The sequence below is a fragment of the Oncorhynchus keta genome, chromosome 36, assembly GCF_023373465.1.
Source record: "Oncorhynchus keta strain PuntledgeMale-10-30-2019 chromosome 36, Oket_V2, whole genome shotgun sequence".
In the NCBI taxonomy this organism is placed as follows: Eukaryota; Metazoa; Chordata; class Actinopteri; order Salmoniformes; family Salmonidae; genus Oncorhynchus; species Oncorhynchus keta.
The window spans coordinates 28031286-28057628 of NC_068456.1; the positions used below are offsets into that span (position 1 = coordinate 28031286).

The 26343-nt window shown below is 46.3% G+C and overlaps 1 protein-coding gene and 1 long non-coding RNA gene across 11 annotated transcripts in view; one reads left to right on the forward strand and one right to left on the reverse strand.

The window, feature by feature from the left end:
- The window catches only part of LOC118369862 (E3 ubiquitin-protein ligase MARCHF8-like), a 196065-nt gene that overhangs the window by 124272 nt on the left and 45450 nt on the right, over positions 1 to 26343 (forward strand). For 6 of the 10 annotated variants that reach the window (XM_052498749.1, XM_052498748.1, XM_052498750.1 and 3 more), the window contains one exon: positions 5689 to 5739. The exons of 2 other annotated variants lie outside the window; for them this stretch is intronic. In XM_052498749.1, coding sequence (XP_052354709.1) covers positions 5689 to 5739 — 51 coding nt within the window. Of the gene's footprint in view, positions 1 to 5688; positions 5740 to 25686; positions 25772 to 26343 lie in introns of those variants that run through there. 2 more of the 10 variants (XM_052498753.1, XM_052498758.1) reach the window with 2 other exon arrangements.
- On the reverse strand, positions 1548 to 1908 carry LOC127916550 (uncharacterized). The gene is made up of 2 exons (XR_008095329.1): positions 1781 to 1908; positions 1548 to 1681 (listed from the first exon to the last, which is right to left on the reverse strand). It is a non-coding gene; the product is annotated as an uncharacterized LOC127916550 (long non-coding RNA).

A 26343-nucleotide genomic window follows, 5' to 3' on the forward strand; every position in this document is an offset into this window, starting at 1 on the left:
ACATGTTATGTCTTGAGAATCCGCTCCATGAGACACCATCTTGGCTAAAACCGACTTCTTGAGCTTCAAATGCACTATTGAGTCGTCACATAAGAATGAGTGGTGTGACGTCATCGATGTCCATTTATATACAGTCAATGGTTGTTACCCAGTCCACGAATGTAGGGAGAGAGAGAGACGTCTGAAATTTGACTTTCTCTCACAGAATAATGAATGACTCTCAAGGCTAAATCTTTAGACTACTGTCACTGAGACAATGGGACTGTTTGTTAGTGTGTGAGAGAGGGAAACTGAGACAGAGGGAAAGGCAGAGAAGGATGAAGAGAGAAACAGAGACAGGGAAAAGTCAATTAGTTCCTTGCCAGGACTAAATGCTTCTCTCTTTTCTCACTAATCTGAGAATGGAGAGTTCAGCACTTTGCTCTTCCTTCCTCTCATTTATCCATCCATCCATCTCTCCTCCTCTCCTCTTCCTATTCTAATCAACCCTGTCCTATTCAGTTGGAGGCTGTGGTATTAGTGACCTTATTTCCCTCTGTTCTCATGGCAACCTTGTCCTTGAGTTCATCATCATTACTCCATCGCAGAAGAGAGTAATTACATCAGCTCTTCATAAAGAACACATTTGACATTTTCACCAACCAGGGGACAATGATAATTTGTTCCCCATTTTCTCTCTTTCTCTCCCTCTCTCTCTCTTTCCTTCTATATCTTACTCTTTCTCCCTCTCTTTACATCTTTCCTTCTATCTTTCTTTCCTTCCATACCGTCGCTCTCTCTCCCTCTCTCTTACTCTCTCTATGCCCGTTGCTCTGTTTCTCACTAGAAGTATGACCCTCTATGTTTCAGGTCTTCATAAAGAACACATCTAACATTTCACCAACCATTATGGCCAAACATAGAACACACCGTTTATCAGGTGTGTGTGTGATCACTTCACAGTAGTAAGGTCATAAAGAGATCATATCATCTTCTCAGAAATTGGGTGGGTGAGTTTTTATTTTGTAGTGTGTGTGTGTGTGTGTGTGTGTGTGTGTGTGTGTGTGTGTGTGTGTGTGTGTGTGTGTGTGTGTGTGTGTGTGTGTGTGTGTGTGTGTGTGTGTGTGTGTGTGTGTGCGTGCGTGCGGCGCGGGCCTCTTCTGACTTCCACTGAACTTGTTGCGAAAGCACCAGTATGGTAATGTATAAACAGAGAGAGAGCGAGGTTACATCTTGTAATAATCAAGATGTCATTTAAAAAAGAAAAACCTAACCCTATTTAACCAGGGAGGCCAGTTGAGAACACCTTTATTTAACCAGGGAGGCCAGTTGAGAACACCTTTATTTAACCAGGGAGGCCAGTTGAGAACACCTTTATTTAACCAGGTAGGCCAGTTGAGAAGACCTTTATTTAACCTGGTAGGCCAGTTGAGAACACCTTTATTTAACCAGGGAGGCCAGTTGAGAACACCTTTATTTAACCAGGGAGGCCAGTTGAGAACACCTTTATTTAACCAGGGAGGCCAGTTGAGAACACCTTTATTTAACCAGGGAGGCCAGTTGAGAACACCTTTATTTAACCAGGTAGGCCAGTTGAGAACACCTTTATTTAACCTGGTAGGCCAGTTGAGAACACCTTTATTTAACCTGGTAGGCCAGTTGAGAACACCTTTATTTAACCTGGTAGGCCAGTTGAGAACACCTTTATTTAACCAGGGAGGCCAGTTGAGAACACCTTTATTTAACCTGGTAGGCCAGTTGAGAACACCTTTATTTAACCAGGGAGGGCAGTTGAGAACACCTTTATTTAACCTGGTAGGCCAGTTGAGAACACCTTTATTTAACCTGGTAGGCCAGTTGAGAACACCTTTATTTAACCTGGTAGGCCAGTTGAGAACACCTTTATTTAACCAGGGAGGCCAGTTGAGAACACCTTTATTTAACCAGGTAGGCCAGTTGAGAACACCTTTATTTAACCAGGTAGGCCAGTTGAGAAGACCTTTATTTAACCAGGTAGGCCAGTTGAGAACAAGTTCTCATTTACAACTGCAACCTGGCCAAGATAAAGCAAAGCAGTGTGAAAAAACCACAACAGAGTTACACATGGGATAAACAAACATACAGTCAATAACATAATAGAAGATCTGTATACAGTGTGTGCAAATGAAGTAAGGAGGTAAGACAATAAATAGGCCATAGGGTCAAAGTAATTACAATTTAGTAAATTAACACTGGAGTGATAGATGTGCAGATGAGGATGTGCAAGTAGAAATACTGGTGTGCAAAAGAGCAGTAAAAAACAAAAATAAATATGGGGATGAGGTAGGTAGTTGGTTAGGTGGGCTATTTACAGATGGGCAGTGTACAGCTGCAGCGATTGGTAAGCTGCTCTGACAGCCGTTGCTTGAAGTTAGTGAGGGAGATATACGTCTCCAACTTCAGTGATTTTTATATTTCGTTCCAGTCATTGGCAGCAAAGAACTGGAAGGAAAGGGGATGACCAGTGAAATATACCTGCTGGAATGCTTGCTACAGGTGGGTGTTGCTATGGTGACCAGTGAGCTAAGATAAGGCGGAGCTTTACATAGCAAAGACTTGTATATGACCTGGAGCCAGTGGGTTTGGCGACGAATATGTAGCGAGGACCAGCCAACGAGAGCATACAGGTCGCAATGGTGGGTAGTATATGGGGCTTTGGTGACAAAACGGATGGCACTGTGATAGACTGCATCCAATTTGCTAAGTAGAGTGTTGGAGGCTATTTTGTAAATTACATCGCCGAAGTCAAGGATCAGTAGGATACGTCATTTTTACAAAGGTATGTTTGGCAGCATGAGTGAAGGAGGCTTTGTTGCAAGATAGGAAGCCGCTTCTAGATTTAATTTTGGATTGGAGATGCTTAATATGAGCCTGGAAGGAGAATTTACAGTCTAACCAGACACCTAGGTATTTGTAGTTGTCCACATATTCTAAGTCAAAACCGTCCAGAGTAGTGATGCTAGGCGGGCGGGGGAATGCGGGCAGCAATCGGTTGAAGAGCATTTAGCATTTAGCGTTTTACTAGCAATTAAGAGCAGTTGGAGGAGGAGTGTTGTATGGCATTGAAGCTTGTTTGGAGGTTTCTTGACAGTGTCCAAAGAAGGGCCAGATGTATACAGAATGGTGTCGCCTGCTTAGAGGTGGACCAAAGAATCACTTGCAGCAAGAGCGACATCATTGATATATACAGAGAAAAGAGTCGGTTTGAGAATTGAATCCTGTGGCACCCCCATAGAGACACTGAACTCTATCTGAGAAGTAGTTAGTGAACCAGGCGAGGCAGTCATTAGAGAAACCAAGGCTGTTGATTCTGCCGATAAGAATATTGTGATTGACAGAGTCGAAAGCCTTGGCCAGGTCGATGAAGGGGGCTGCATAGTACTGTTTTTTTTATCGATGGTGGTTATGATATCGTTTAGGACCTTGAGCGTTGCTGAGGTGCACCCGTGACCAGCTCGGAAACCGGATTGCATAGTGGAGAAGGTACGGTGGGATTCGAGATGGTCGGTGATCTGTTTGTTCACTTGGCTTTCGAAGACTTTAGAAAGACAGGGCAAGATGGATATAGGTCTGTAACAGTTTTGGTCTAGAGGCAGGGTAGGATAGATATAGGTCTATAACAGTTTGGGTCTAGAGTGTCACCCCCTTTGAAGAGGGGGATGACTGCAGTCTCTTTCCAATCTTTAGGAATCTCGGAAGATTAAAAAGAGAGGTTGAACAGACTAGTAATAGGGGTTGCGACAATGGCGGCAGATCATTTTAGGAAGAGAGGGTCCAGATTGTCTAGCCCAGATGATTTGTAGGGATCTAGATTCTGCAGCTCTTTCAGGACATCCGCTTTCTGGATTTGGGTGAAGGAGAAGCAGGGGGGGGCTTGGGCCAGTTGCTGCGGGGGGTCCAGAGCTGTTGATCGAGGTTGGGGTAGCCAGGTGGAAAGCGTGACCAGCCATAGAGAAATGCTTATTGAAATTCTCAATTATCGTGGATTTTTCGGTGATGACAGTGTTTTCTAGCCTCAGTGCAGTGGGCAGCTGAGAGGAGGTGCTCTTATTCTCCATGGACTTTACAGTGTCCCAAAACTTTTTGGAATTAGTGCTGCAGGATGCAAATTTCTGTTTGAAAAAGCTAGCCTTTTTTCCCTAACTGACTGTGTATATTGGTTCCTGACTTTCCAGAAAAGTTGCATATCGCAACTAAAGGCTATATTCGAAGCTAGTGCAGTGTGCCACAAAATGTTTTTGTGCTGGTCAAGGGCAGTCAAGTCTGGAGTGAACCAAGGGCTATATCTGTTCTTAGTTTTACATTTTTTGAAAGGAGCATGCTTATTTAGAATGGTGAGGAAGGCACTTTTGAAGAACAACCAGGCATCCTCTACTGACGGGATGAGGTCAATATCCTTCCAGGATACCCGGGCCAGGTCGATTAGAAAGGCCTGCTCACAGAAGTGTTTTAGGGAGCGTTTGACAGTGATGAGGGGTGGTCGTTTGACAGCAGACCCATAACGGACGCATGCAATGAGGCAGTGATCACGGAGATCCTGGTTGAAAACAGCAGAAATGTATTTAGAGGGATTTTTCGGTTGTACCTGGTAGGTTCCTTGATCATTTGTGTGAGATTGAGGGCAGCTATCTTAGATTGTAGGACAGCCGGGGTGTTAAGCATATCCAAGTTTTGGTCACCTAACAGTACGAACTCTGACTGTAGATGGGGAGCAATCAATTCACATATGGTGTACAGGGCACAGCTGAGGGAGGTCTATAACAAGCGGCAACGGTGAGAGACGTATTTCTGGAAAGGTGGATTTTTAAAAGTAGAAGCTCGTACTGTTTGGGCACAGACCTGGATAGTATGACAGAACTCTGCAGGCTATCTCTGCAGTAGATTGCAACTCCGCCCCCTTTGGCAGTTCTATCTTGTCGGACAATGTTGTAGTTGGGGATGGACATTTCAGAATTTTTCGTGGCCTTCCTAAGCCAGGATTCAGACATGGCTAGGACATCAGGGATGGCGGAGTGTGCTAAAGCAGTGAATAAAGAACTTAGGGAGGAGACTTCTGATGTTAACATGCATGAACCCAAGGCTTTTCTGGTTATAGAAGTCAACTAATGAGAGCGCCTTGGGACACACAGGGCCTGGGTTAACCTCTACATCACCAGAGGAAAAGAGGGGTAGGATAAGGGTACGGCTAAAGGCTATAAGAACTGGTCGTCTAGTGCATTGGGGACAGAGAGTGAAAGGAGCAGACTTCTGGGCGTGGTAGGATAGATTCAGGTCATAATGCACAGACAAGGGCATGGTAAGGTACGAGTACAGTGGAGGTAAACCTAGGCATTGAGTGACGATGAGAGAGGCTGCATCTCTGGAAGCACCAGTTAAGCTAGGTGCGGTCTCCGCATGTGTGGGGGGTGGGGCAATGGAGCTAACAGAGGCATGTAGAGCAGGACTAGGGGCTCCGCAGTAAAACAAAACAATGAGAGCTACCCTAAACAACAGTAATAATCAAGATATAATAATCATTACGAGACATTTTATCATGTGTAATCACTGTCAAATTGACAACAGAAATTCTCCTTTGTATCTCTTATGTCTCTAACACAGCTCGTGGAAGAAGGTATTTTGTCATTCGTATGTAATTTGAATGTACTAAGTCTTTCTGGTCCTCTCTTTCAGAATGAGAAGCCCCTCGGTCATTCTGCTAGCAGGTCCAGCAATATTTCCAAGGTAAGGACAGAGATGCAACATACAGTATGAGAGAGAGAGATTGACGGACAGAATAGACATCCTATAGAGAAAGAGAGTCAGACCTGGCCTTCCAGGGGTCCTAACCTGCCAGTCACTCCCATAGTCAGAGGTACAGCTCTCGGATCAGTTCTTATTGAGAGAGACTGTCTCACCTCTTCCTTCCCAACTGACACTCAGGGGTGCAACTCAGTAGTCTACCTTGACTTCTTCTCCTTCTCAGTTTCATCTCATATGGAAGTGCTGCAGCACTGGCGGTTCCTCAATCCTCAAATTGGAACAGTACTAGTCTCTCTATCTATCTCTCTCTCTCTCTCTCTCCACCATCCCTCTCCCCCTCCCTCCTCTCTGCCGGGCCAGATTGGTTGTGTTCTCCTGTGAGCCTCTTAGTGGGATAAAGCTTTACATGTGCTATTAGTCAGGGTCACCTCGTCGCCATGGCAACGCTCCAGCTGCCATGTTTGAGCCGGGCGCCATGAGTCGGCAGGATGTCATTCCACTCCGGTAACCAGAAAGCAGAAGCAGCCTTTCAAGGGTTAAAGTGATTCAACACCACCATGTTTCAACGCTCAGCATGAGTCAGCATGATTTCATTTAATTCTGGTAACAATCCTTTTTTGTTAGGATTCATGGCTTATAGATCAATATTAAAGGATGACTTTCAAAATACAAAGTTATATATCTTCAAAACATGATTGCTGACTTGCAAAACATGTTGGGACTATATCAACAATGGATTAATGGAACAAATTCAAAAATATACACTATATATACAAAGTATGTGGACATCCCTTCAAATTAGTGGGTGTATAAAATTGAGCACACAGCCATACAATCTCCATAGAGAAACATTGGCAGTATAATGGCCTTAATGAAGAGCTCAGTGACATTTAACATGGCACCGTCTATGCTAGAGCTGCCCCGGTCAACTGTAAGTGCTGGAAACGCCTAGGAGCAACAAGGGCTGAGCCGCGAAGTGGTAGGCCACATAAGCTCACAGAATGGGCCCGCCTAGTGCTGAAGCGCATAGCCCGTAGAAATCGTCCTCTATTGCAAAACTCACTACCGAGTTCCAAACTACCTCTGGAAGCAAAGTCAGCACGAGAACTGTTCGTCAGGAGCTTCATGAAATGGGTTTCCATTGCCGAGCAGCCGCACACAAGCGGTGTAAAGTGGTGTAAAGCTCGCCGCCATTTGACTCTGGAGCAGTGGAAATGCGTTCTCTGGAGTGATGAATTACGCTTCACCATCTGGCAGTTCGACGGACAAATCTGGGTTTGGCAGATGCCAGGACAATGCTACCTGCCCGAATGCATAGTGCCAACTGTAAAGTTTGGTGGAAAAGGAATAATGGTCTAGGGCTCTAACTTATGGTTTGGGCTCGGCCCCTTAGTTTCAGTGAAGGGAAATCTTAACGCTACAGCATAAATTACATTCTAGATGATTCTGTGTTTCCAACTTTGTGGCAACAGTTTGGGGAAGGCCCTTTCCTGTTTCAGCATGACAATGCCCATGTGCACAAAGCGAGGTCCATACAGAAATAGTTTGTTGACATCGGTGTAGAATAACTTGACTGGCCTGCTCAGAGCCCTGACCTCAACCCCATCGAACACCTTTGGGATGAATTGGAACGTCAACTGCGAGCCAGGCCTAATCGCCCAACATCAGTGCCCGACCTCACTAATGCTCTTGTGGTTGAATGGAAGTCCCCGCAGCAATGTTCCAACATCTAGTGGAAAGCCTTCCCAGAAGAGTGGAGGCTGTTATAGCAGCAAAGGGGGGGAGCAACTCCATATTAATGGCCATGATTTTGGAAAGAGATGTTTGACGAGCAGGTGTCCACATACTTTTGGTCATGTTTTGTAGGTTTTGGGTGGAATTTTCCTTTAATAATATCTTTATAAAGTGAATTATCTCCATACGAGTCACTTTCAGACCCAGTGAAAATGAGTAATGATATTCATCTACATGAATAGAGAGAAGAGACTGTTGGATAATGTCTTCCCTTTTGTTGTTGCTTAAAGTAATATCCAGACAGACAAGTTTAGTCACACAATGACTTGCCTGACAGAGCACTCAGGTGTGTATGAGCAGGCAGGCAGCTCTTAGTATTCACTGTCTCTGCATCTGTGCCATTGTGCCAGTGTGTGTTAGGGTTGAATGGCGGGAACTCGGTTACTGAGATTTACCGTCCAAACCCACTCCTTTTTCCCTGGATAAATAACTGCCAGAAACCGGTAAATTATTATAAATTATTTACATGAACAGCATGGCGTGAAATGGAACTGTTAAATGATATGCAATGTCTATATCTGGCTTGTCTCCGGCCTCTGCATGGAGAATCAACACTTAGGGTGGGGACAGCTCATCTCATCATGGTAACTGGAGTTCACAGTGCATGTAGATCTATCATCTCATCATGGTAACTGGAGTTCACAGTGCATGTAGATCTATCATCTCATCATGGTAACTGGAGTTCACAGTGCATGTAGATCTATCATCTCATCATGGTAACTGGAGTTCACAGTGCATGTAGATCTATCATCTCATCATGGTAACTGGAGTTCACAGTGCATGTAGATCTATCATCTCATCATGGTAACTGTTTTTCTTGTGACAGGTAGACATACATTTGCTGCAGCATAGCCTATACTACGGTGATATAAAGACTGAATGCACATCTAATTTACCCATATCCATCTGGCTTTCGTGGGTCACCTTGTTTTTTTAATTGTAAAGATTATTATTTTTCTAATTGCAGCCTGAGTTTCAAAACAGCCTATCACTCGAATATCGTTGCTATAAATCAATGCATGTGCGAGCACTCTCTCGCAGTCTCTCTCGCCATCAACTCCATTCAAATGACATCCAAAAATAGATAATCCCGTTCTAGATTGATATATAGCCCTATATATACAGTAGGTGTCCTAGCCAACCTCTTTCAGGTAATATATTCAATGCAGTATTAGCCTTATATTTATCTAATTAATGATGGGTTATGCGATGGCGATAGGCTATAGCAGTTATTTATTCAGACCCATAACCAATCAATCTTCGTGAAGAGAAGTGAAAGCCTTCTGAATCTAATCTTAGTCCTATATTATTGAAGTATGTCATTAGAACGATGAAGATAAAGACAACAAAACGTATTTAATTGAACTGTTGAAAGCGAGGAGGAATGAAGCAACAATAGAGAGAGAAAGAGGAGGTAGGCTAAGCTTTTTTGGGCTTGGGTTCATAGAATGTCATTAATGTAGGGCACTTTAATGTATGGCTCAGATTGCATCAGGTTAGAATTTTCATTCTGATCAAAATTGTAATCAAATCCAGACATATTCATATGCTTTATAATGCTTTTGATTGACACTTCTGGTTTTGGTGAGAAATACTGGGTTACTCGGGAGGAAAGTGATTTATTCTTGGGATTAAACTTTTTTTTTTAAATACTGGAAAAATATTCAACCTTTGTGTGTGGCTGTGTGCGTGTTTTTGTGTATGCAGTACTGATGTAAAAAAATAATAATAATAATGTTTAAACTGCCATTTTAAAAAAAATGTGGTTTTCCATTAAAACAATAAGAAAAATTCACTAAATTCCACGTAAATTCACAATGTACTGTATTTCACCACATTCTCATTTAATATCTTAAAGTATTGCTATACAGGACTTCTCTGCTGTCACTTGCCTTTCTCTGTCATTTTTCCAACTGTTACGACGAAGCCGTAATAGTGGAGAGTTGACTCCTTGCACGTCGGCTCCCGATGTCCCATTTGTGAGTGTCAAGATTCGATTCCACTAGGAATCGACTCCTAAGATTCAGTATTTTTGGAACGGAGGAGACTGATTAGTTTCTTACGAGAACACAAACACTTGTATCCTTCAAAACGAGCTAGCGAGGGACGGAAAGAGAGCACTCGGCCTATCTATCAGTATAGGCAGGTCGACCACCAGACAGTCAGTCAGAACCATGCACTCGGCCTATCTATCAGTATAGGCAGGTCGACCACCAGACAGTCAGTCAGAACCATGCACTAGGCCTATCTATCAGTATAGGCAGGTCGACCACCAGACAGTCAGTCAGAACCATGCACTAGGCCTATCTACCAGTATAGGCAGGTCGACCACCAGACAGTCAGTCAGAACCATGCACTCGGCCTATCTATCAGTATAGGCAGGTCGACCACCAGACAGTCAGTCAGAACCATGCACTCGGCCTATCTATCAGTATAGGCAGGTCGACCACCAGACAGTCAGTCAGAACCATGCACTAGGCCTATCTACCAGTATAGGCAGGTCGACCACCAGACAGTCAGTCAGAACCATGCACTAGGCCTATCTATCAGTATAGGCAGGTCGACCACCAGACAGTCAGTCAGAACCATGCACTAGGCCTATCTACCAGTATAGGCAGGTCGACCACCAGACAGTCAGTCAGAACCATGCACTAGGCCTATCTACCAGTATAGGCAGGTCGACCACCAGACAGTCAGTCAGAACCATGCACTAGGCCTATCTACCAGTATAGGCAGGTCGACCACCAGACAGTCAGTCAGAACCATGCACTCGGCCTATCTATCAGTATAGGCAGGTCGACCACCAGACAGTCAGTCAGAACCATGCACTAGGCCTATCTACCAGTATAGGCAGGTCGACCACCAGACAGTCAGTCAGAACCATGCACTCGGCCTATCTACCAGTATAGGCAGGTCGACCACCAGACAGTCAGTCAGAACCATGCACTAGGCCTATCTACCAGTATAGGCAGGTCGACCACCAGACAGTCAGTCAGAACCATGCACTAGGCCTATCTACCAGTATAGGCAGGTCGACCACCAGACAGTCAGTCAGAACCATGCACTAGGCCTATCTACCAGTATAGGCAGGTCGACCACCAGACAGTCAGTCAGAACCATGCACTAGGCCTATCTACCAGTATAGGCAGGTCGACCACCAGGGACAATCAGAACCATGCACTAGGCCTATCTATCAGTATAGGCAGGTCGACCACCAGACAGTCAGTCAGAACCATGCACTAGGCCTATCTACCAGTATAGGCAGGTCGACCACCAGACAGTCAGTCAGAACCATGCACTAGGCCTATCTACCAGTATAGGCAGGTCGACCACCAGACAGTCAGTCAGAACCATGCACTCGGCCTATCTATCAGTATAGGCTGGTCGGACACCAGGGACAATCAGAACCATGCACTAGGCCTATCTATCAGTATAGGCTGGTCGGACACCAGGGACAATCAGAACCATGCACTAGGCCTATCTATCAGTATAGGCAGGTCGACCACCAGACAGTCAGTCAGAACCATGCACTCGGCCTATCTATCAGTATAGGCTGGTCGGACACCAGGGACAATCAGAACCATGCACTCGGCCTATCTATCAGTATAAGCAGGTCGACCACCAGACAGTCAGTCAGAACCATGCACTAGGCCTATCTATCAGTATAGGCTGGTCGGACACCAGGGACAATCAGAACCATGCACTAGGCCTATCTATCAGTATAGGCTGGTCGGACACCAGGGACAATCAGAACCATGCACTAGGCCTATCTATCAGTATAGGCAGGTCGACCACCAGACAGTCAGTCAGAACCATGCACTAGGCCTATCTACCAGTATAGGCAGGTCGACCACCAGGGACAATCAGAACCATGCACTCTGCCTATCTACCAGTATAGGCTGGTCGGACACCAAGGACAATCAGAACCATGCACTCGGCCTATCTATCAGTATAGGCAAACCACCAGACAGTCAGTCAGAACCATGCACTCGGCCTATCGACCAGTATAGGCAGGTCGACCACCAGACAGTCAGTCAGAACCATGCACTAGGCCTATCTACCAGTATAGGCAGGTCGACCACCAGACAGTCAGTCAGAACCATGCACTAGGCCTATCTATCAGTATAGGCAGGTCGACCACCAGACAGTCAGTCAGAACCATGCACTCGGCCTATCTATCAGTATAGGCAGGTCGACCACCAGACAGTCAGTCAGAACCATGCACTAGGCCTATCTACCAGTATAGGCAGGTCGACCACCAGGGACAATCAGAACCATGCACTAGGCCTATCTATCAGTATAGGCAGGTCGACCACCAGACAGTCAGTCAGAACCATGCACTAGGCCTATCTACCAGTATAGGCAGGTCGACCACCAGACAGTCAGTCAGAACCATGCACTAGGCCTATCTACCAGTATAGGCAGGTCGACCACCAGACAGTCAGTCAGAACCATGCACTAGGCCTATCTATCAGTATAGGCTGGTCGGACACCAGGGACAATCAGAACCATGCACTAGGCCTATCTATCAGTATAGGCAGGTCGACCACCAGACAGTCAGTCAGAACCATGCACTCGGCCTATCTATCAGTATAGGCTGGTCGGACACCAGGGACAATCAGAACCATGCACTAGGCCTATCTATCAGTATAGGCAGGTCGACCACCAGACAGTCAGTCAGAACCATGCACTCGGCCTAACTATCAGTATAGGCTGGTCGGACACCAGGGACAATCAGAACCATGCACTCGGCCTATCTATCAGTATAAGCAGGTCGACCACCAGACAGTCAGTCAGAACCATGCACTAGGCCTATCTATCAGTATAGGCTGGTCGGACACCAGGGACAATCAGAACCATGCACTAGGCCTATCTATCAGTATAGGCTGGTCGGACACCAGGGACAATCAGAACCATGCACTAGGCCTATCTATCAGTATAGGCAGGTCGACCACCAGACAGTCAGTCAGAACCATGCACTAGGCCTATCTACCAGTATAGGCAGGTCGACCACCAGGGACAATCAGAACCATGCACTCTGCCTATCTACCAGTATAGGCTGGTCGGACACCAAGGACAATCAGAACCATGCACTCAGCCTATCTATCAGTATAGGCAGGTCGACCACCAGACAGTCAGTCAGAACCATGCACTCGGCCTATCGACCAGTATAGGCAGGTCGACCACCAGACAGTCAGTCAGAACCATGCACTAGGCCTATCTACCAGTATAGGCAGGTCGACCACCAGGGACAATCAGAACCATGCACTAGGCCTATCTATCAGTATAGGCAGGTCGACCACCAGACAGTCAGTCAGAACCATGCACTAGGCCTATCTACCAGTATAGGCAGGTCGACCACCAGACAGTCAGTCAGAACCATGCACTAGGCCTATCTACCAGTATAGGCAGGTCGACCACCAGACAGTCAGTCAGAACCATGCACTCGGCCTATCTATCAGTATAGGCTGGTCGGACACCAGGGACAATCAGAACCATGCACTAGGCCTATCTATCAGTATAGGCTGGTCGGACACCAGGGACAATCAGAACCATGCACTAGGCCTATCTATCAGTATAGGCAGGTCGACCACCAGACAGTCAGTCAGAACCATGCACTCGGCCTATCTATCAGTATAGGCTGGTCGGACACCAGGGACAATCAGAACCATGCACTAGGCCTATCTATCAGTATAGGCAGGTCGACCACCAGACAGTCAGTCAGAACCATGCACTCGGCCTATCTATCAGTATAGGCTGGTCGGACACCAGGGACAATCAGAACCATGCACTCGGCCTATCTATCAGTATAAGCAGGTCGACCACCAGACAGTCAGTCAGAACCATGCACTAGGCCTATCTATCAGTATAGGCTGGTCGGACACCAGGGACAATCAGAACCATGCACTAGGCCTATCTATCAGTATAGGCTGGTCGGACACCAGGGACAATCAGAACCATGCACTAGGCCTATCTATCAGTATAGGCAGGTCGACCACCAGACAGTCAGTCAGAACCATGCACTAGGCCTATCTACCAGTATAGGCAGGTCGACCACCAGGGACAATCAGAACCATGCACTCTGCCTATCTACCAGTATAGGCTGGTCGGACACCAAGGACAATCAGAACCATGCACTCGGCCTATCTATCAGTATAGGCAGGTCGACCACCAGACAGTCAGTCAGAACCATGCACTCGGCCTATCGACCAGTATAGGCAGGTCGACCACCAGACAGTCAGTCAGAACCATGCACTAGGCCTATCTACCAGTATAGGCAGGTCGACCACCAGACAGTCAGTCAGAACCATGCACTAGGCCTATCTATCAGTATAGGCAGGTCGACCACCAGACAGTCAGTCAGAACCATGCACTCGGCCTATCTATCAGTATAGGCAGGTCGACCACCAGACAGTCAGTCAGAACCATGCACTAGGCCTATCTACCAGTATAGGCAGGTCGACCACCAGGGACAATCAGAACCATGCACTAGGCCTATCTATCAGTATAGGCAGGTCGACCACCAGACAGTCAGTCAGAACCATGCACTAGGCCTATCTACCAGTATAGGCAGGTCGACCACCAGACAGTCAGTCAGAACCATGCACTAGGCCTATCTATCAGTATAGGCTGGTCGGACACCAGGGACAATCAGAACCATGCACTAGGCCTATCTATCAGTATAGGCAGGTCGACCACCAGACAGTCAGTCAGAACCACAGCCTATCTATCAGTATAGGCTGGTCGGACACCAGGGACAATCAGAACCATGCACTAGGCCTATCTATCAGTATAGGCAGGTCGACCACCAGACAGTCAGTCAGAACCATGCAGGCCTAACTATCAGTATAGGCTGGTCGGACACCAGGGACAATCAGAACCATGCACTCGGCCTATCTATCAGTATAAGCAGGTCGACCACCAGACAGTCAGTCAGAACCATGCACTAGGCCTATCTATCAGTATAGGCTGGTCGGACACCAGGGACAATCAGAACCATGCACTAGGCCTATCTATCAGTATAGGCTGGTCGGACACCAGGGACAATCAGAACCATGCACTAGGCCTATCTATCAGTATAGGCAGGTCGACCACCAGACAGTCAGTCAGAACCATGCACTAGGCCTATCTACCAGTATAGGCAGGTCGACCACCAGGGACAATCAGAACCATGCACTCTGCCTATCTACCAGTATAGGCTGGTCGGACACCAAGGACAATCAGAACCATGCACTCAGCCTATCTATCAGTATAGGCAGGTCGACCACCAGACAGTCAGTCAGAACCATGCACTCGGCCTATCGACCAGTATAGGCAGGTCGACCACCAGACAGTCAGTCAGAACCATGCACTAGGCCTATCTACCAGTATAGGCAGGTCGACCACCAGACAGTCAGTCAGAACCATGCACTAGGCCTATCTACCAGTATAGGCAGGTCGACCACCAGACAGTCAGTCAGAACCATGCACTAGGCCTATCTACCAGTATAGGCAGGTCGACCACCAGACAGTCAGTCAGAACCATGCACTAGGCCTATCTATCAGTATAGGCTGGTCGGACACCAGGGACAATCAGAACCATGCACTAGGCCTATCTATCAGTATAGGCAGGTCGACCACCAGACAGTCAGTCAGAACCATGCACTCGGCCTATCTATCAGTATAGGCTGGTCGGACACCAGGGACAATCAGAACCATGCACTCTGCCTATCTACCAGTATAGGCTGGTCGGACACCAAGGACAATCAGAACCATGCACTCAGCCTATCTATCAGTATAGGCAGGTCGACCACCAGACAGTCAGTCAGAACCATGCACTCGGCCTATCGACCAGTATAGGCAGGTCGACCACCAGACAGTCAGTCAGAACCATGCACTAGGCCTATCTACCAGTATAGGCAGGTCGACGACCAGACAGTCAGTCAGAACCATGCACTAGGCCTATCTGTCAGTATAGGCAGGTCGACCACCAGACAGTCAGTCAGAACCATGCACTAGGCCTATCTACCAGTATAGGCAGGTCGACCACCAGACAGTCAGTCAGAACCATGCACTAGGCCTATCTACCAGTATAGGCAGGTCGACCACCAGACAGTCAGTCAGAACCATGCACTAGGCCTATCTACCAGTATAGGCAGGTCGACCACCAGACAGTCAGTCAGAACCATGCACTAGGCCTATCTATCAGTATAGGCAGGTCGACCACCAGACAGTCAGTCAGAACCATGCACTAGGCCTATCTACCAGTATAGGCAGGTCGACCACCAGACAGTCAGTCAGAACCATGCACTAGGCCTATCTACCAGTATAGGCAGGTCGACCACCAGACAGTCAGTCAGAACCATGCACTAGGCCTATCTACCAGTATAGGCAGGTCGACCACCAGACAGTCAGTCAGAACCATGCACTAGGCCTATCTACCAGTATAGGCAGGTCGACCACCAGACAGTCAGTCAGAACCATGCACTAGGCCTACCAAACGGCAATCAAAAGATGTTTCTCGCGATGCTGTATCATGCAATTTCTTGGTCTACACTTTCTCGAAACTTCAGTAAAGTATTCATCAATGAATATGCTAGAATATTCTACACGACGCACACTCGCATCATTACGGAGAGAAAGAGTAGATGAGCCAGCGTGGGGGAGGGAGAGAGAGGAGGGGGCAGGCAGGCAGAAAGAACCGTCTGTCCGCATATGTCTTGGTAATCTGTAACGTTATCTTGCAATGTCTTGTCTTGTATTCCTTGCAAATTCACCAAGATAGCCTCTCTGGTTTTTATTTAAATTACACAATTTCCCCCAGGCAATACACAGAAAATACTATGTTTTGTGATAACTGTGATTTTAATCTTGTAGAAAAAAAACATTTTTTTTGTTTTTGGTAAGGAATTTTTCTTAGAGAACTGCAATTCCCGATTTGGCCTTGTTTTTCATCAATGCTCGTTAAGAAATGCTACTGGCCATGACTGAAGGCAAACGAGTTGTCTTTTGGGGGGTCTGCCATTTAATCACAACAAACAAGGGCTAATTCAGTTTTATGTGGGAGCTAAAGTAGAGAAGAAGAAGTAAATAGAACGTAAAACCGGTGCTGACCTTGTGTTAAGCCAAGCTGACAGAAGCTAGTTAGCATAGCTTGGGTGATAGCTATCTGCAGTTGGCTAGCCTGTCTGATGTTAGCTAGATGATATTTCTCTGTCAAATTACGATAGCAAGAAACAGTGTCTGGAATCAAATAATATAGATGACTTGGTTAGAGAAGAGTTCCTAGTACACATGTTATTCATTTACTTCCAACATCACTAGAGCAGCTACCATATTGCTACTGAAATAAACCTATTACTGTGGTCAGAGCTGAGAGGATGTGCTGCACCAACTCAATGCCATACAAATTCTGAGTCAAATTAAATGTATTTTATGAAGCCCTTTTTACATTAGAAGTTGTCACAAAATGCTTTACAGATACCCAGCCTAAAACCCCAAACAGCAAGCAATGCACAGGCAGAAGCACATAAGACCAGTCTACATATTAATTCATTTGCACCTCTTTCATCCTACAAACTAGCTATGAGCTTCTGTTAAGAGAACCTAGATGTATCAAGCATGGTACTAGTTGAGCTGCTCCAGCTGTGTGTTATTGGGCCCTGGTAGGCCTCCCATACTGATTTGGGAGTACAGTATTAAAGTATTACATCCCTGACAAAAACACACACACACAGCTCTGACCTGCAGCTCTCTGAGCTGCTCTTCATCAGTCACGCTAATGTAACGGATGTGAAATGGCTAGCTTAGTTAGCTGGGTGCGCTAAATAGCGTTTCAATCGGTGATGTCACCTGCTCTGAGACCTTGTAGTAGTAGTTCCCCTTGCTCTGCAAGGGCCACGGCTTTTGTGGAGCGATGGGTAACGATGCTTCGAGGGTGACTGTTGTTGATGTGTGCAGAGGGTCCCTGGTTCGCGCCCGGGTATGGGCGAGGGGACGGTCTAAAGTTATACTGTTACACTAACTAACATCAGGCAGTTTGGGAGACACTGCTGTAGTTTGGGAGACACTCCAGTAGTTTGGGAGACACTCCAGTAGTTTGGGAGAGACTCCAGTAGTTTGGGAGACACTGCTGTAGTTTGGGAGACACTCCAGTAGTTTGGGAGACACTGCTGTAGTTTGGGAGACACTCCAGTAGTTTGGGAGACACTGCTGTAGTTTGGGAGACACTCCTGCAGTTTGGGAGACATTCTTGTAGTTTGGGAGACACTCCTGCAGTTTGGGGGATACTCCTGTAGTTTGGGAGACACCCCTGCAGTTTGGGAGACACTCCTGTAGTTTGGGAGACACCGCTGTAGTTTGGGAGACACTCCTGCAGTTTGGGAGACACTCCTGCAGTTTGGGAGACACTCCTTCAGTTTGGGAAACACTTATACAGTTTGGGAGACACTGCTGTAATTTGAGAGACACTGCTGTAGTTTTGGGTAATTTCTTATGGTTTGTTACAGTTTGCAGTAGTTTGTGGAAATTTGCTACTGTTTAGGCCCGGTCTCTTGTTCTCTCTCCAATGCTGACAGCTCGTTCACACTCTCACTATTTGGTTTGGAGCACACTGCACTTTGCAGTTTGTAAAAACAAGTGATTTTAATTTTGGAAATCTGTTCCAAAGTATTCCCACTCATAATAGATATATGTGATCGTATACAAATGTAAGCAATTATATCTGTTTGGGCTTATTGTGGTCAATTTGCAGTATTCAAGAAAAAAATCGCACTGCGGTTGAATTTAGTTGATGATCCCTGATATAAGGTGTCAGAGTGGGTGAAAACGTGCGTTGGTGATGGAATTTCACTTCTTTATGTTATAAAATACATTTTACCAAGACAAATATCATTCATGTTCTGAATCATTCAGTGGGGTCTTTCTCTAACATATTATACAAGTTATATTCAAAAAGTGTGATTTCGTAACCCATATTCCTCGTAACGACCTTTGAGAATGTAACATTTTGTGGTGGTGGTCGTCAAAGTTGTTTCTGGGGGTCACCGCTGAATGAAATGTAAAAGGCTTGGAAAGTAAATAGCTCAGTGCTCCGTTGACATTTCATAGAGAGACGCTTGTTTTTGTGAGAAATCTACTAAAATATGAAATACTACATGTCATGTCTCAAAATCAATGTACTGTTATATACCTCTGTTATTGTTTTATGTCCTGCGGATTCAAGAAGAAATATGATGAGTTCAATGGGAAAGTGAGCCTGTCAAGTAGCCAGTGGCCTCAGTTCTGGCACAGCATCCAGACTAGCTGATGAGATGGAATTTTCAAGATTTATGATCACTTTTTTCCTCTGGCCATCATTGATTTAGTCACCCTAATTCTGGCCACCCTACAAGGGTAAAAACTCCAATCACTTTTGAACGGATTATGATGGAGACATGAGGTTTGGACTTTTGGTCTTTTCTTACAGGGTTGTATAGACACTTATAATTTATTATTTGACCCATTTTGTCAAAAGATACTTTTTTGATTGGACACCCTACAGTATACTATTTATTTTGTGCTGCCATGCAACTGCATAAACCAATTATTTTCTATTGACCTTTCATGTTCCTATGTGGCTGAATAGGCCTCCTGTCTTGTACATTCTGTTTCTTTCTCCAATTCCTTCACCTTGCTTAGACCATGAGGAAGTGACCGTAGACTATTTGCTTTGTACTTTGTACTTTATACAATTGTCACAGTCGTACCAATATAACTCACATGTAGGCCATCTGCGTCTTGGCTAGTAGATGTTCCTCGCTCCTTTTGGCAGTAGGATTAATTATTTTGATTGAAATCTGCTCTCGGTAGCAATCGCTGCCATCTTCAAGTTGTTATTGTGGTAAGTGTCATGGTAACTAGTTTGGATTGAGTCTGCCTCTTCTTGGTTATTTGCTTTGTTCTTAGGCCTCAGTAAGACTCATACCATTGAGATTACTTTATCTCATTGAGGAGAAATACCTGAAATTTAAAGAACAAGGATATGTCTGCTGTGCAAACAGAGAGCAGAGAGTTGGTTGGAGATGTGTTTGAGGTATTACCAGGAATGGTAAATGGTGTGTTTATTCTGACACACATTAACAGACTCTGTTAGAACTTGCCACGACTGTGGGCTCATTTCCTGCAGGGATCACATACACATTCTGAAAAATGTACTTTGTACTTTAAGTCACTTTGGATAGAAGCTTCTAACTTCGTCTATGTGGCAAAGATTTAGTTTTTACTGTTTATTTTATCATCTGCTTCATACAGTTCTAATGATACTGGATAGAAACAATAAAAAGTACATTGTATAATGTTAGTACAGTTTATAGCCCCTGACCATCAATACCTGATCCATTCTGATCTGTGCTCGTAGTCATACAGACAATGATTGGATTTACCTTAATAGAAACAAATCTTCTTGTCTCTGGATTTTCGTTCTATTTCTGTCTGTGGACATCATGTTCATTCACATTAAATACTTCTGTCTTTATTCTTCTTAGTCTCTACTATTCTCCATCCAGACCGAGAGGGGTATAGAGAAGCGATGAGAAGGGTGAGATGATGGGAGAGGGGGATCAATTAGAGAGAGAGGGAGAGGAGCGATATATACATACGTTTAGTACCGTAAATCATTCAGGGATTGTCAAGCATTTATAGAAGCCCCATTTTTACTGTATATCTGATAGTTTTACAGATAACAAATTCATGTCATCATTATTCCCGTCTATCTCTTGCTGGTGTTTAATAAAAGACTATGTAAATGTTCTCCTTCCACGGTTAAATATAGTCTTGTCTGTTTGATCATAAAGACAGCTCCTCTGTTTCGATCCTCTCACACTCCTATGTGCTTCTCTTTTCCTTCCTGTATGTGTTTACATAGTGTGTGAAAAAAAACGAAAGATAGAAAGAAAATCAGCAGACAGAGAGAGATACGGAGAGCGAGGCAGACAGACACAGGAGAGACAGCAAGAGAGAGAGGGATACAGATACGGAGAGGGAGGCAGACAAGGAGGCAGCCAGACAGAAGGAGAGACAGCTACAGTGAGAGCGAGGGATACAGATATGGAGAGGGAGAGCGAGGCAGACAGACACAGAAGGAGAGACCTGCTACAGCGAGAGCGAGGGATACAGATATGGAGAGGGAGAGGGAGGCAGACAAGGAGGCAGCCAGACACAGAAGGAGAGACAGCTACAGCGAGAGTGAGGGATACAGATACGGAGAGGGAGAGCGAGGCAGACAGACACAGGAGAGACAGCTACAGTGAGAGAGAGGGATACAGATACGGAGAGGGAGAGCGAGGCAGACAGACACAGGAGAGACAGCTACAGCGAGAGTGAGGGATACAGATACGGAGAGGGAGAGCGAGGCAGACAGACACAGGAGAGACAGCTACAGTGAGAGAGAGGGATACAGATACGGAGAGGGAGAGCGAGGCAGACAGACACAGGAGAGACAGCTACAGTGAGAGAGAGGGATACAGAGAGGGAGAGCGAGGCAGACAGACACAGGAGAGACAGCTACAGTGAGAGAGAGGGATACAGATATGGAGAGGGAGAGCGAGGCAGACAGGGAGGCAGACAGACAGAAGGAGAGACGGCTACAGCGAGAGTGAGGGATACAGATACGGAGAGGGAGAGCGAGGCAGACAGACACAGGAGAGACAGCTACAGTGAGAGAGAGGGATACAGATACGGAGAGGGAGAGCGAGGCAGACAGACACAGGAGAGACAGCTACAGTGAGAGAGAGGGATACAGATACGGAGAGGGAGAGCGAGGCAGACAGACACAGGAGAGACCGCTACAGTGAGAGAGAGGGATACAGAGAGGGAGAGCGAGGCAGACAGACACAGGAGAGACAGCTACAGTGAGAGAGAGGGATACAGATACGGAGAGGGAGAGCGAGGCAGACAGACACAGGAGAGACAGCTACAGTGAGAGAGAGGGATACAGATACGGAGAGGGAGAGCGAGGCAGACAGACACAGGAGAGACAGCTACAGTGAGAGAGAGGGATACAGAGAGGGAGAGCGAGGCAGACAGATACGGAGAGGGAGAGCGAGGCAGACAGACACAGGAGAGACCGCTACAGTGAGAGAGAGGGATACAGAGAGGGAGAGCGAGGCAGACAGACACAGGAGAGACAGCTACAGTGAGAGAGAGGGATACAGATACGGAGGGAGGCAGACAGACACAGACAGCTACAGTGAGAGAGAGGGATACAGAGAGGGAGAGCGAGGCAGACAGACACAGGAGACAGCTACAGTGAGAGAGAGGGATACAGATATGGAGAGGAGAGAGGCAGACAGACATAAGGAGAGACAGCTACAGCGAGAGAGAGGGATACAGATACGGATACGGAGAGCGAGGCAGACAGACAGAAGGAGAGACAGCTACAGTGAGAGCGAGGGATACAGATATGGAGAGGGAGAGCGAGGCAGACAGACACAGAAGGAGAGACCTGCTACAGCGAGAGCGAGGGATACAGATATGGAGAGGGAGAGCGAGGCAGACAGACACAGGAGAGACAGCTACAGTGAGAGAGAGGGATACAGAGAGGGAGAGCGAGGCAGACAGACACAGGAGAGACAGCTACAGTGAGAGAGAGGGATACAGATATGGAGAGGGAGAGCGAGGCAGACAGGGAGGCACAGGAGGAGACAGCTACAGTGAGAGAGAGGGATACAGATACGGAGAGGGAGAGCGAGGCAGACAGACACAGGAGAGACAGCATTGAGAGAGAGGGATACAGTGAGAGACAGCTACAGTGAGAGAGAGGGATACAGATACGGAGAGGGAGAGCAGCAGACAGACACAGGGACAGCTACAGTGAGAGAGAGGGATACAGAGAGGGAGAGCGAGGCAGACAGACAGGAGAGGGGAGACAGAGGCAGGACACAGAGACAGCTACAGTGAGAGAGAGGGATACAGAGAGGGAGAGCGAGAGGACAGACAGACACAGGAGAGAGCTACAGAGAGAGAGGGATACAGTACGGACGGAGAGCGAGGCAGACAGACACAGGAGAGACAGCTACAGTGAGAGAGAGGGATACAGAGAGGGAGAGCGAGGCAGACAGACACAGGAGAGACAGCTACAGTGAGAGAGAGGGATACAGATATGGAGAGGGAGAGCGAGGCAGACAGAGAGGCAGACAGACATAAGGAGAGACAGCTACAGCGAGAGAGAGGGATACAGATACGGATACGGAGAGCGAGGCAGACAGACAGAAGGAGAGACAGCTACAGTGAGAGCGAGGGATACAGATATGGAGAGGGAGAGCGAGGCAGACAGACACAGAAGGCAGAGAGGGATACAGATACACAGGCAGAGACAGGAGGCAGACAGCTACAGTGAGAGAGAGGGATACAGAGAGGGAGAGCGAGGCAGACAGACACAGGAGAGACAGACAGACAGAAGGAGAGACAGCTACAGTGAGAGAGAGGGATACAGATATGGAGAGGGAGAGCGAGGCAGACAGACACAGAAGGAGAGACAGCTACATTGAGAGAGCTACAGTGAGAGAGAGGGATACAGATGGAGAGGGAGAGAGAGGGATACAGAGCTACAGTGAGAGAGGATACAGAGAGGGAGAGCGAGGCAGACAGACACAGGAGAGACAGCTACAGTGAGAGAGAGGGATACAGATAAGGAGAGGCTACAGTGAGAGCGAGGCAGACAGGGAGGCAGCACAGACAGAAGGAGGATACAGGGATACAGATATGGAGAGGGAGAGCGGGCAGACAGACACAGGAGAGACAGCTACACAGGAGAGACAGGAGACAGTGAGAGAGAGGGATACAGATAAGGAGAGGAGAGCGAGGCAGCAGAGGCAGACACAGGAGAGACAGCTACAGTGAGAGAGAGGGATACAGATACGGAGAGGGAGAGCGAGGCAGACAGACACAGGAGAGACAGCTACAGTGAGAGAGAGGGATACAGAGAGGGAGAGCGAGGCAGACAGACACAGGAGAGACAGCTACAGTGAGAGAGAGGGATACAGATACGGAGAGGGAGAGCGAGGCAGACAGACACAGGAGAGACAGCTACAGTGAGAGAGAGGGATACAGAGAGGGAGAGCGAGGCAGACAGACACAGGAGAGACAGCTACAGTGAGAGAGAGGGATACAGATATGGAGAGGGAGAGCGAGGCAGACAGAGAGGCAGACAGACATAAGGAGAGACAGCTACAGCGAGAGAGAGGGATACAGATACGGATACGGATACGGAGAGCGAGGCAGACAGGGAGGCAGACAGACAGAAGGAGAGACAGCTACAGCGAGAGAGAGGGATACAGATACGGATACGGAGAGGGAGAGCGAGGCAGACAGACACAGAAGGAGACAGCTACAGCGAGAGTAAAAGGCAGGGATGGACATTGAATTCTTTATTGATCTCATCAGCCCCTGAGCTATGAATTGCCCCGTAGTTCCAGATTGAATCAATAGGTAATTAGTGGGTGGTACATAGTAGAGACTAAAACACAGTGCCTGTAGCTCGGTAGGCTTCTGATAGCAGAGCTTCTGTTCTCTACAGCAGGTGTACTGGGACACTGGATATTACCTCACTCCACTGAGTATGAGAAAGGAATTCTGATCCCATTTGTTACTACCACACCAGTGCTGCTAATATGTGTCTTAATGAGGTATAGAGAGCTTATTCACGGCCATGAACATGATCTTTAAAATCCAGGCTAGCGGGCAGGATTGAAGTACTCTATTGAGTCTATGGAAAAAGTGAACACTTTCCTCATGTTCAACCTTTAAATTAACAGCCAATTAATAAACCAAACCAACTGAAAATATATCTGTAGAAGTAGTTTATTATTCAAATTGGTTCTCCAAGTGTTTTTTCCAAATGTTTTGCCAGCTAGTCGCAATGTAATGTGAGCTAGCAGCCAGCTGTACTGTGTATGTTCGATCGGCATTCTGACAGCTTCCCTCTGAATTCCTTTTATCTCCTAAGTCAGGGGTGTGAAACTCAATCAGCACATGGGCCATATTGGAAAAAAAACACAACGAATTCATGGGCCAGACATAGCCTATTCTGTTTTATTTATTATTATTATTATATTATTATTTTACGTACAAACAATTGGCCTAAACTGGCCATTGTTTTATTTGAATAAATATGGCCCTTTTATAATAACCACTGATGTACATAGCATTTTAAAATATTAAAACAAAATCAAATAAAATTTAATTAGTCACATCCGCTGAATACAACAGGTGTAGTAGACCTTACAGAGAAATGCGTACCTACAAGCCCCTAACCAACAATGCAGTTAAAAAAATAAGGATAAGAAGAAGAAATAAAAGTAACAAGTAATTAAAGAGCAGCAGTAAAATAACAATAGCTAGACTATAAACAGGGGGGTACCGGTACAGAGTCAATGTGCTGGTGCACCGGTTAGTTGAGGGAATATTGTATATACAAGTTGGTAGAGTTATTAAAGGGACTGTGCAAATAGTGGGGGGGGACAATGCAAATAGTCTGGGTAGCCAATTGATTAGATGTTAAGGAGTCTTATGGCTTTGGGGGTACAAGCTATTTAGAAGCCTCTTGGACCTAGACTTGGTGCTCCGGTACCGCTTGTCATGCGGTAGCAGAGAGAACAGTCTATGACTAGGGTGGCTGGAGTATTTGACACCGCCTGGTATAGAGGTCCTGGATGGCAGGAAGCTTGGCCTTGGTGATGTACTGGGTGATGTACTGGGCCGTTCACACTATCCTCTGTAGTGCCTTGCGGTCGGAGACCGAGCAGTTGCTGTATCAGGCAGTGATGCAACCAGTCAGGATGCTTTTGATGGTGCAGCTGTAGAACCTTTTGAGGATCTGAGGACCCAGATTTAATGATGGTGTTGGGATCATGCCTGGCTGTGCAGTCATGAGTGAACAGGGAGTACAGGAGAGGACTGAGCACGCACCCCTGATGGGCCCCTGTGTTGAGGATCAACATGGCGGATGTGTTGTTACCTACCCTCACCACCTGGGGGCGGCCCGTCAGGAAGTCCAGGATCCAGTTGCAGAGGGAGGTGTTTAGTCCCAGGGTCCTTAGCTTATTGATGAGCTTTAAGGGCACGATGGTGTTGAATGCTGAGTTGTAGTCAATGAATTGCAATCTAACATAGGTGTTCCTTTTGTCCAGGTGGGAAAGGGCAGTGTGGAGTGCAATAGAGATGGCATCATCTGTGGATCTGTTGGGGCGATATGCAAATGCAGGTGGGTCTAGGGTTTCTGGGATAATGGTGTTGATGTGAGCCATGACCAGCCTTTCAAAGCACTTCATGGCTACAGACGTGAGTGCTACGGGTCGGTAGTCATTTAGGCAGGTTACCTTAGTGTTCTTGGGCACAGGCACTATGGTGGTCTGCTTAAAACATATTGTTATTACAAAATCGGACAAATCAAATCACATTTTATTTGTCACATACACATAGTTAGCAGATGTTAATGCGAGTGTAGTGAAATGCTTGTGCTTCTAGTTCCGACCATGCAGTAATGTCTAACAAGTAATCTTAACAATTTCACAACAACTACAGGAATGAATAAGAATATGTTCATAAAAATATGTGGATGAGCAATGGATTATTAGCAAAGATGCAGTAGATGGTATAGAGTACAGTATATACATATGAGATGAGTAATGTAGGGTATGTAAACATTATATAAAGTGGCAATGTTTAAAGTTGCTAGTGATATATTTATTACATCCAATTTTGTAATTATTAGTGGCTAGAGATTTGAGTCAGTATGTTGGCAGCAGCCACTCAATGTTAGTGATGGCTGTTTAA